The 12,559-nt window shown below is 42.9% G+C and overlaps 1 protein-coding gene across 3 annotated transcripts in view; it reads left to right on the top strand.

Annotated features, from left to right (window-relative positions):
- ADAMTSL1 (ADAMTS like 1) overlaps positions 1-12,559 on the top strand; it is a 1,125,264-nt gene that overhangs the window by 992,136 nt on the left and 120,569 nt on the right. For all 3 annotated transcript variants that reach the window (XM_027549171.1, XM_027549170.1, XM_027549172.1), the window contains one exon: positions 91-218. In XM_027549171.1, the coding sequence (XP_027404972.1) occupies positions 91-218 (128 nt within the window). The remainder of the gene's footprint in view (positions 1-90; positions 219-12,559) is intronic.

The raw sequence follows: 12,559 nt of genomic DNA, 5'->3' as shown, positions 1-12,559 counted from the left end.
CCTGGGGTTCCTTCCAGCTTTACCCATGTCCGGTGCCAAAAAGGAGTCAACTGACCTGACCAGGTCTACATTTCTTTTCTGTTGCTCCAGGATTCTTCTGCAGCCAGATGATTCCTTACAGATCCTGGCACCTGTGGAAGCTGATGTGGGTTTCTACACTTGTAATGCCTCAAATGCCTTGGGATATGATTCTGTCTCCATTGCTGTCACATTAGCAGGTAATGTGAAAACCGCTGTTCAATATGGAAACTGCTAAGTAGGTGCCACAGCATGCTAAGTGGGGTCAGGGAGACAGACATAAATGAGATCCATTTCATGCCTTTGGAAGTTTGTGACCTATAATTGTAATTAAATGAAGATAGCATGTAATATGAGATAGAATGAATGAAATAAGTTTTGATAACTAAAGAGGGTACAGTTTCATTCTACCTGAGAGGTCTTAGACTTGGGGTAGAATTTTGATAACAGAGATGCAGGGACGAGCATGAGCATAGATATATACAAGGAAGTAGTCTATGAGGGAACATGACTCATGACCTAAGGTCATCAAATGATCTTTTCATTTCTCCTCCCACCTATTACAAAGGAAACTAAGACCCTTGGGTAGTTGGAATTCTGTGACTGTGGGCTAGAGCACAAGTGTTCTCTCTGACTGTTTATTTCAACCTTTTTCTCTAATGCACCTGCCAGTACTTCACCTTTATCCATAGAGCTTAGGCAAACCATTCTATACGTGGCCACGTCAGAAAATCACAATTCAGAGTGCAGTGCTTCCCAAAGTTGCAATTTGGTATTTTTTTTTTAATTTTTCATTTTATGTTGATGTATAGCCAATTAACAGTGTTGTAATAGTTTCAGCTGAATAGCAAAGGGACTCAGCCATACATTTGCACATATGCATTCTCCCCCAAACTCCCCTCCCATCCAGGCTGCCACGTAACGTTGAACAGAGTTCCTTGTGCTATACAATAGGTCCTTCTTGGTTATCCATTTTAAACGTGTTAGTCGCTCAGTCATGTCCAACGCTTTACGACCCCATGGACTGTAGCCCACCAGGCTTCTCAGTCCATGGAATTCTCCAGGCAAGAACACTGGAGTGGATTGCCATTCCCTAGCAGTATGTATATGTTGATCCCAAATTCCCTTACTATCCATTCTCCCATCTTTCCCCCTGGTAAGGTTGTGGTCTTAGAGTAAGAGACTTTTATAAAACCTTCCTTACATAGGTGGGTTTTATAAAACCTTCCTTACATAGGACGGATCCTTGCCTTTGAAACTAAGAGACCTTAGAGACCAGCTGAACTCTGAACCAGGGCCCACAGTTCTTAGCGACCAGGCAACCTGAGGTCACATAGCCTCTCAGCTGGTGGCTGGGAGAAGGAAACTGAGGTCTCCTAACCCCCAGATCATTGTCCCCTAGTCTCCCCACTGATGCTTTCAGTCTGGGCTCCCCTTCCTCGGGTCTGGGCCATGCAGCCTTTGTGGCGGTGTGTTGCATGTGTTTGTATTTATTCTTTTCAATTGCCGCTCCCATGAGATGATTCAATCGTTGCTAGAAAAGCCGACATCACCCCGCACTGACCTCATCCATCCACGCCAGGATTATGTTGTCACACTGTTTTCCAGTCACACATGCTACTCCCTTGCATATCTGTTTAGCAACAGTATTTCTACCCCCATGACCTAAGGCTGATCTGGGAAGGGACCTTGAGCAAGACGCTCTGCAGAGAAGATGAAAGTCAACAAAGAGTAAGGCCAGCTGAGGGGCCCTGAGGTGGATTACAGAGTATTATTAATGCCTATTTTTTGTGAATAGAACATTTGCTTTGCTCCTAATGTATTCCAGTCATAATCTTTATGCCCCTCTTTGTACGGAGTCCAGATGCTTGGCACCCATCTGGTTAATTCTCTTCTGCCTTACCCGCCCCCCAACACAGTCTGCCTTGGCCAGGGCAGTGTGGACAGCCTTCCAGCTGCTGGCAAATAGTGCCTCTTACAGGATTAACTCTCTTGTTTATATTTATCCAGATACGGTTCAGCTCTGTCACAGACTAAATACCCTTTGTTCACCTGAATTTAATATGATTCATGGAAACCTGTCTGGAATTAAGCAAAGCAATTGTAACATCAGGCTTGTCTTCAGCTCTTTGAAGAGGAGCTATTGGAGGCTGCCAAAATGTTCAAAGCCAGGAAAGAGAGAGAGCAGCCAAAGAGGCACCGGGGAAGAAGGAGGAAAGGAGCTGAGCGATGAAGTAGTTCACGGACACCACACCCAGAGCTTAGGGAGCTGTGTCTTTGTCTTCGATGGTTTGTTCAGGTCTGCTGGCACGTCTGTCAGGCAATCCCTCTGAAAGTTAAGGATCAAAATGGAGATGTTGCTTTAAGATTGTATTTGTATCCTTACCTGGGATTATCACCTAGCCTGACGTCAATGTCTACACTCACAGTTTTAAAGTGACTCACCAGCTACTGTTCTGAACACGTCCTCTGCCAAGTATTATCAGTGTGGAGAAGTAAGTTAGACCTGAGTTTTGTGATCTGTGATGCTTACAGACTAGTGAAGGTAATAGATGTATACGTGACCACCTAGAATCAAGAGATAGTTTCCTTCAAATGTACCCATTAAGATCCTGCATAGGATAAGATACAACCCAAATACCATGTAAGTGGTGGGGGGGCACTTTGCAGCAGGGGGAGATGTGAGGCATTTCTAAAGGATACAGTTCTACTGTTCATTAGCTGTGTGACCTTGAACAAAGGGTATAAGCTCACTGAATCTTCCTTCTCATCTGTAAGAGTGAAATTAATCATATTTTACAAGATTGTTGTGAGGGTAAATAAGATTGCACATGTGAAGAAGCCCTGAGCCCAAAGCCAGGCACATAGTTCACACCTAATAAATATTTCTCTTTCTTTCTCTAGCTCTTCTAAGATGAAACACATCCTTAAATCAATTCTAAAATGTGTAAAACATTAGCCCAACTTTGCATCCATGCATTTTTCACTGTACATCTTCACACTGAAAATTTGCAAGTATTGGGTTGGCCAAAAAATTCGTTAGGGTTTTTCCAGAACTCAAACCCAAATGAACTTTCTGGCTTAACCAATACTTTATAAGGGTTAGTCGCTCTGCTGCTGCTGCTGCTGCTAAGTCGCTTCAGTCGTGTCCGACCCTGTGCGACCCCATAGACAGCAGCCCACCAGAGTCCCCGGTCCCTGGGATTCTCCAGGCAAGAACACTGGAGTGGGTTGCCATTTCCTTCTCCAGTGCATGAAAGTGAAAGGTGAAAGTGAAGTCATTCAGTCGTGTCTGACTCCTAGCGACCCCATGGACTGCAGCCCACCAGGCCCCTCGGTCCATGGGATTCTCCAGGCAAGAGTACTGGAGTGGGGTGCCATTGCCTTCTCCGGTTAGTCGCTCAGTCATGTGCAACTCTTTGCAACTCCATGGACTGCAGCCTGCCAGGCTCCTCTGTCCATGGGATTCTCCAGGCAAGAGTACTGGAGTGTGTTTCCATTCCCTCCTCCAGGGGATCTTCCTGAGCTAGGACTTGAACACAGGTCTCCTGCATTGCATGCAGATTCCTTACCATCTGAGCCATCAGAGAAGCCCACTAGGAGCTAATTCAGCTCTGTCTTTGTGCTCATGCTCAGTTCAGTCGTGTCCAACTCTTTGGGACCCCATGGACTGTATAGCCTGCCAACTCACTTGTGATCTGACCCTCATGGTAAACCTCAGTAGCTCTATGCTTTAAAAGACATTGTAGAGTTGTGGTTTTTGCATTTTGTTTTTTATCTTGACTTCAGTATAAATGTAGGCCCCAAAAAAAGGATTTTGTTTGAGGCTCAAAGCACTCAGGTGTCCCCTTGACATTAGCAAGACCCAAGTCTTGCTTGGGTCTTGCTAATACACCTGAATTGACCAGATGCAGGGAAATTTGTTCATAGTAATTCACGAGAGCAAGCATAGTGTGGCAGTTAAACCTGCAGGCTCCAGAGCCTCACAGTCTGGATTTGAATCCTGACTCTGTCATGTCCAAGCTACATATTCCTGAGCAGCTTCTTCATACTCTCTGACTCAGTTTCTTTATCTGACTTATGGTGATAATAATAGTGTTTGACTCAGAAGGTTCTTGTGGAGATTAAATGCCTTCATTCATGTAAAATGCTTATAAGTATGCCTGGCATGTAGCAAGCACTCAATACTTGTTCACTCTTATTATTATTATTGTGAAGATAAAGCAAAAGCCAGGTTATTTTTACAGTAGGGGAGATTCCTTTTCAGAGAATGGAATGCTCACAGACCCTTTGTAGAGCCCCTCTGTCTAATGTCTCAATGTCTCAGTGTCAAAGGGAAAGCTGAATTAGCTATCTGAAAAGTGGTTGGAGTGTGCCTGGATTCAGAGCAAGGGAGGTGGCTACGAGAGGACTATCTCACATGGGAGAGGAAGGGAGAGCTGATGAACGCCCCCTGGCCCATCATTAGACCATTCCTGTTCCCCCATCCTCTGAACTGAGAGTGTTGTCAGTTCTGCTGCTCAGGTTTATGGTAGGTCCATTGGTACTCTGTACAACTTTTGTTTAAATATAGAAACATCATTTCGTTTTAGATATACCAAACCTTCCTACTCTGCCTTATTTAAGCCTGTAAAATATTGTCTTTCGAGCTTCTTTGCTTCTCTAAATTGTCTTTGCTTCTCTCTAAACTCATCAGTATGTGTTGATTTTATCTTTTAAGTCCCAAAGGTTTTGAGAGTACTTCACAAGTCCCTCTCAGGATGGAGATGCCTAATGTTTCCCTGCCTACCTCCCTGGTTCCAGAAACTCACAGCCATGTAGACCCAGTGGCACAAAACTCCTTTCTGTCCTAAACTGGACTCAACCAGATGCTTCCCTGGATGTTTCACTGCTCAGAAAGTAGATGGGAGGGGGAGGGTAGCAGCGGCTAGGGAGGCGTTTAAGAATGTCACCAAAAGGTCACATACCTAACCTGTTGAAGGACAGTTGACTTTGTGTGCATTTGTAGCCATAGGTAGAGGAGAATTTCTGGTGTGCATGACAAGGCACAAAGATTGGAGAGCCATCTTGACTAGTGAGATTCTGCATTCAGCCGACATTGCTCAGAAAACTGCCAGATCCGAACGGTGTAGGCAGCATTTTGAAGGAAAGCAGTAGTTTCCTGGTAAATTGCTTCAGTCTGGACCAGTGGAGGGGAGCTCTGCTTACCAATGCAGATGAGGCCCATCCAGGTGTAGCCCACTGATGAAGTCATAGCCATAAGGGAAACGTTTTTGGTTGTCATTGATTTTATAAGATCACAAAAGAGATACTGTAAGGCCTGCTTGACATCATCAATGGAAAATGAGAAGAAGATGGGGGCTAAGGGATGAGCATATCTTTCATTGAAAGGAGAGAACACAGATGAGCTCATCCCAAGTGTTCACAGGAAGAAAGAGACAGAAAATATTTCTCCTTTCCTGGCATGTTTTTCTGCTTTTCTATGAGTTGAATAGCTGACACATATTGTGTCTAATAAAGAGATCACAGAAACCTCACTGGGAAAATAAAAATAAAAGGCAGTTGGGTTGTTGTTTTTTTTTTTTTAATTCTCCTTTCTCAGCCCCCTCCTCATTATGATTTAGTAGCTGCAATAAAGACAAGCAGTTTTGTAAGCTTTTCATAATGTAAGTCATTTCAAATTGGCATTTCTGAATTCTTCATCCAGCAAGTCTGTTCACCAGGGGAGGATTCTGCTGCATAGAGAGTTAGGCTCAGAGAGGACTTTGTCACCATGGTGACAACCAGCAATGAAAGATTTGCCCCAGTGCACCAGATCAGAGGGAAAAGCACAGAAGTTTACCTGTGTTCCTAGTGATGCTCTGAGCATCAGGGTAATGGCCATTGACTCATTCAAGCTGCCATCAAGGGACCTCATTATCTGTTACAATACTGAGTAACCAAGATTCTTAAGTTTTCCTCAGTATGTATAGATGTGTAGCATGCCCACTGAGGAAGCCTAGCTTTCGTAGAATTCAGATGAAAGGGATGAGAGGATAGCAGGAGAATTCAACTTTCTCTGCTCTGCAGCAGAATAGAGGAAGCAAACAAGGAAATGATCTAGCCTAGCCTATCTCACATTCTGAAAAAGCAATTCCCACATCTGTTCAATGGAATGAGGGAAGGATGGGTGGTGAGACAGGTAGAGGGTACCATATCCTTGGAGTGTTGTACCTTGAAGAGGCTGTAGCATCATGCAGCTGTCCTGGGTATGGGGTCCCTCATCTAGGACTCTGCAGCGGAACATGCAAAAGAGGTTGCTGCCTTAGAGTCCTGGGGAGTCGTTAACTTCAACTGAATAATCAGTAGAGGTGATGGTAGTAAAATCTGACATACTGGCATTGGTAAAAAATATGTTTAGGGAATGGTGATTGAAACAAGGGAGGAAAAGGAAGCCAGGCAGCCTGGGGACGTGTAGGTAAGGATAGTCTAAGCCCTAGACTTCCTTAGTTCCTAGTGTTAGTCCCTCAATCATGTCCGACTCTTGAGACCCCAGGGGATCTTCCCAACCCAGGGATCGAACCTGGGTCTCCCACATTGCAGGCAAATTCTTTACCATCTGAGACATCAGGGAAGCCCTTAGACCCTACGGGCCCTGAAATATTGATACCAAAGGCACACCAACTAAACAGAATCACAAAGGCAAAGAAATACCAAGTCCTTCTTATTTTTTGTGCAAGATAATTAGTAGTCACACTGTTGACCCTGACTCCTCAAGAAAAGGTTAAATTAGATTTAAATTGTTTTATCAATTTTCTGGAGGCATAATCTACATCCCATAATATCTACCCATTGTAAGTGTTCAATTCAATGATATTTTAGCAAACTTTTTAGGTTGTATAACCATCATCACAACAAACCAAGATTGTTGTTTTCTTAAAAACACTGTTGAAGTGTAATTCACATACTGTACAAATCAACTATTTAAAGTATACAATTCAGTGGCTGTTAGTACATTGAGAGTTGTACATTCATCACCACACTCAAATGTTTAGAACATTTTCATTATCCCAAAATAAATTCCACACCTCTTAGCCATCACTTCCCAACCCCCTCGTTTCCTCCAGGCCTCGGAAACTACTGGTGTACTGTGTCGTCATAGACCTGCCTATTCCAGATACTTTGAGTAAGTGGGGTCCTACATGGTCCTTTGTTAGTGACTTAGCATAACGTGTTCAGGATTCACCTGTGTTGTGACATGTATGCTGCATTCCTCTTTGTGGTGGAGTAATAGTATTCTACGGAGAAGGCAATGGCACCCCACTCCAGTACTCTTGTCTGGAGGATCCCACGGACGGAGGGGCCTGGTGGGCTGCAGTCCATGGGGTCGCTAGGAGTCAGACACGACTGAGCGACTTCACTTTCATCTTTCATTTTCATGCACTGGAGAAGGAAATGGCAACCCACTCCAGTGTTCTGGCCTGGAGAATCCCAGGGACGGGGGAGCCTGGTGGGCTGCCGTCTATGGGGTCACACAGAGTCAGACATGACTGAAGCGACTTAGCAGCAGCAGCAGCAGCATAGTATTCCATTGTATGAATATACCACATTTTCTTCCACTCATTGATGGACATTGGGGTTGTTTCCAGTTTTTGGCTATCATGAATAGTGCTGCAGTGACCATTCATGTGCAAGCTTTTGTGTAGACATCTTTTCATTTCTCTTGGGTGTATATATCTAACAGTAGAACTGCTGGGTTGTATGGCACATTTATGTGTAACTTTTTAAAAAACTGTCAACTGTGTTTCAAAGTAGCTGCACCATTTTGTATTTCCATCAACAGTATTAGGATTCCAATGTCTACATCCTCACCACATCTGTTTTTGTCTATTTTTTTAAATTATAGCCATCCTCATGGATGTAAAGTGATCATTTATTGTGACTTTAATTTACATTTCCCTGATGACTAACAGTGTTGAGCATCTTTTCTCGTGTTTATTACTTGTTTATACATCTTCTTTGTCGAAGTAGTAACTTTGGTGATATAGGCAGTGTATATGGCCTGCATATTATTCTTTTATTTTGCCCTAACAATTTACCACAAACTTAGAGTCCTAAAATACAAATATTTTGTTTTAGAGTTCTGTAGGCCGAAAGTCCAGTATAGTCTTACCAGGATAAAACCAAAGTGTCAAAGGGGTACACTCCTTTCTATAAACTCCAGGAGAAAATGCTTTTCCTGTTCATTTGGATTGTTGGCAGAATTTAGGTCCTTGTGACTAAGACTGAGATCCCTGATTTCTTGCTGGCTGTAAACTGAGTGTCATTCGCAAGCTCTAAAGGCTGTTGCATTCCTTAGTTTTTGGCCCTCTTCCTCCATCTCAAAGCTAACAGTCGGAGACTGAGTCTTTCTCATATTGTGTTTCTCCCACAAGCTCTTCACTATCCCTCTTTTAATTTTAGGAGCTCAAATGATTAGACTGGCTGACCTAGTTAATCTAGGGTAATCTCACTATTTTAATGTCAGTTCATTAGCAATCTTAATTGCAACTGCAACTTTAATTCCCTTTTGTCATGTAATATAATATAGTCACAGATTCCAAGGATTAGAGTATGGACAGTACCACACCCTATCTGAAGGGCACAGCTCGTTTTTATCTTTCTATTGCCAAAGAAAATCACAAATCTAATGTTGGTAGACCTTCCAATTTTTCCATATAAGCCAAACCAAAACACACACACACATACACACACACTTTTTTTTATTTAACTTCTCCTTTTTTTTTTTTTTTTTTAACTGAGTCCACAATAAACTGTGGAAAATTCTGAAAGAGATGGGAATACCAGACCACCTGACCTGCCTCTTGAGAAACCTATATGCAGGTCAGGAAGCAACAGTTAGAACTGGACATGGAACAACACACTGGTTCCAAATAGGAAAAGGAGTATGTCAAGGCTGTATATTGTCACCCTGCTTATTTAACTTATAATATGCAGAGTACATCATGAGAAACACTGGGCTGGAAGAAGCACAAGCTGGAATCAAGATTGCCGGGAGAAATATCAATAACCTCATATATGCAGATGACACCACCCTTATGGCAGAAAGTGAAGAGGAACTAAAAAGCCTCCTGATGAAGGTGAAAATGGAGAGTGAAAAAGTTGGCTTAAAGCTCAACATTCAAAAAACTATGATCATGGCTTCTGGTCCCATCACTTCATGGGAAATAGATGGGGAAACAGTGGAAACAGTGTCAGACTTTATTTTGGGGGGCTCCAAAATCACTGCAGATGGTGATTACAGCCATGAAGTTAAAACATGCTTGCTCCTTGGAAGGAAAGTTATGACCAACCTAGATAGCATATTCAAAAGCAGAGATATTACTTTGCCAACAAATGTCCGTCTAGTCAAGGCTATGGTTTTTCCAGTGGTCATGAATGGATGTGAGAGTTGGACTGTGAAAAAAGCTGAGCACCAAAGAATTGATGCTTTTGAACTGTGGTGTTGGAGAAGACTCTTGAGAGTCCCTTGGACTGCAAGAAGATCCAACCAGTCCATCCTAAAGGAGACCAGTCCTGGGTGTTCATTGGAAGGACTGATGCTAAAGCTGAAACTCCAATACTTTGGCCACCTCATGCGAAGAGTTGACTCATTGGAAAAGACCCCGATGCTGGGAGGGATTGGGGGCAGGAGGAGAAGGGGACGACAGAGGATGAGATGTCTGGATGGTATCACCGACTTGATGCACATGAGTTTGGGTGAACACCAGGAGTTGGTGATGGACAGGGAGGCCTGGTTTGCTGCAATTCATGGGGTCAGGTTGCAAAGAGTCAGACATGACTGAGCAACTGAACTGAACTGAACAAGTTCAAATTTTTAAAAAATTCTTTCCAGACCAAACATGTGAGTGGACTGAACCATAGCCTGGAGGCTACAGTGCCCTCTGGTTCAATCATCCATTTTCTATATTCTCTGCTCAAATATTACACCTCATTTTCCAGCATAGTCAGAGTGTCACTGAAGTATAATAATTTATTTTATTAGATTACACTAAGTTAAACCATGTAATGATTTGGATGGGAGAGAAACATTTATTTTTTTTCACTACTACTAAAAGGGAAACATTGTAACAATAGAATAGGTAAGATTTTAGGGTATTTGTCTCATTACAAAACTCAGAGCAGATTTAGAACTATAAACCTGTATCCTTATTGTAAACAGAGGGGTTTTAAATAGATGCACTCTTGGGTCTTTTTTAGACCTTAAAGTCCTATGAATCTCTCATATACAAATAAAGTACAGTAGTCTCCACCCACCACTACCAGCTGTAAACTCCCCTTACTTAAAATTCTAACATTTGCCAATTTATTTCCTTTATCTTTTGGAGACTGGAAAACTAGATGGCAAAGGAGGACAGCTTTTGCAATGAAATCTAGGGGAAATTACAGATGAAGGGAAAAAGAATCAGAGGATTGGTGAAGAGAAAGGATGTGGAGTTGACTGAAATGACAAACACTGATTCAGGAGGCAGGAAATGGAAGTGAAGGAGACCTTGCAGGAGAGACAGCAGGACAGGAAGGAGTTAAAAATTCCTGAGCTATAAAATGTGAAAGGCACTTGGAAGGAGACCCAGACTAAAGAAAATATCATGCATTTTAATATGACTGTTATCCGTCACAAAGCAACTCTTGTTGAAACTGCCAGGTAGCCAGATCCTGAAAAGTTTCTGGGCAGCAGGAGATGGTAACTGGACATTAACAATCAGGATACATCATTACTGATTTCAGATGTACAAGATGGTGTTGGTATTTTGAGAAAAGCTTTCATAGGTTCATGTTGATTGTGGTCCCTTAAATTTTGACTCATGAGTTCTTCAGCTGAGAATTCTCATTTCAGGGAGTTTTCACAGATTTCACTCTGGTGGCCCTTCTAAGAAATCTATGCTAATTGCAGTGTAAGCAGAGGCTAACATTCCTTAAAGCATTCTCACTAATTACAAGGCATTATACATTGACTAAATCTGGAAAAATGCAGTTTTCTTAGTGTTAGATAGTGAAAGCATGTGAAATTTATAACACCTTACTGCTGTGAATGCAAAGATTTAAATTATTTGGCATCACAGCCTTATTCACTTTTCTCTTGAATTAAGATTTGGATCCTTTGTGGATCTGACTACAATTTTCTTGAACAGAGTCCTGAGGGCACCAGCAAATTACCCTGGCATGCATTGTTTCACAATTTCTCTGGAAGTAGATACTTTCTGAGGTCTCCAATATGTGACTTGACACTCTGTCTGTCCAGAGACTAATACTAGTTTCAAGAGAAGCCAAGTGAAAGCCGCTCAGTCATGTCCGATTCTTGGCAACCCCATGGGCTGTATATTCTCCAGGCTAGAGTACCGGAGTGGGTAGCATTTCCCTTCTCCAGGGGATCTTCTCAACCCAGAGATCAAACCCAGTTCTCCTGCATTGCAGGATTCTTTACCAGCTGAGCCACAAGGGAAGCCCTAGGAGAAAATAATTTCTTCTTCTGGTTAGCCTGAAACCCTCACAGTTCTTCAAAATAGAGACACCCGAGTTCCTTCTCACTAAGAGATCTGTTCCCTCTCCTCTTTCTTGTTTTTTCCTTTCTTTCTTTCTTTACACTTGTCCTTTGTGTTTTCTTGGTTTATCAAAAGTTCCAGACGCTGCTCCTCAGTGTTTTCTCCCTGTATCATACCAGGGATCATGCTGATGATAGCTAGCATGTATTCAGACCTCATGTTGCACAAACAGCTTTGCAAGCATTACTGCTTTCAGCAACCATAGAAGTAGAAAACGAAGGTCCACAGAGACTAAATAACTCTCCCGAGGCCACTCAGCTATTGAGAGATGGAGTGTGAACACCTGCCGTGTAGGCACCACTTCTCACGCCCATGCCCCCTGGAGGCATCAGAATTTATCACATTCTTTTGCTGCTGCTCAGTCTTCCTGAGTGTGTCTTCCCGGGTCACTCAGTGGTAAAGAACCAGCCTGCCAATGCAGGAACCGCAGGAGACAGGGGTTCGATCCCTGGGCTGGGAATATCCCCTGGAGGAGGAAATAACATCTCACACGACTGAAGCGACTTAGCAGCAGCAGCAGCTAGCATTCTTGCCTGGAGAATCCCATGGACAAAGGAGCCTGGCGGGCTACAGTCCATGGGGTTCCAAAGAGAACCCCATGCATGAGTGATAAAACATGCATGCCCTCCTGGATGTAACCCCGAATCTCTATCTGAGCAGTGCTCCAGGAGGATTCTGCCATACGCTAAGCACCATCATCTCAAACCTATTTGCCATTTTTACATCCTTCCCAGAGCTCTTGTGTTGTCTCCAAACCTACCTCCTGCAGTCCTGTTTTTTTTATTGCCCAGGTTCCCAACCACCTTTAACAGGTCTTCTCATTCTCCTTGCAAATGAATACACAGGCACACTTCCTGGGATAGATTGCCTCTTACTCAACAGTGAGAATCTGAAGGGTTCAAAGTACAATTCATTCTTTCCTCTTCATTTTTCAATTTTTATTTTTTTACTGAAGTATA

This window comes from Bos indicus x Bos taurus, chromosome 8 (assembly GCF_003369695.1).
Source record: "Bos indicus x Bos taurus breed Angus x Brahman F1 hybrid chromosome 8, Bos_hybrid_MaternalHap_v2.0, whole genome shotgun sequence".
NCBI classification, from domain to species: Eukaryota; Metazoa; Chordata; class Mammalia; order Artiodactyla; family Bovidae; genus Bos; species Bos indicus x Bos taurus.
This window is presented reverse-complemented; position numbering and strand designations above follow the sequence as displayed.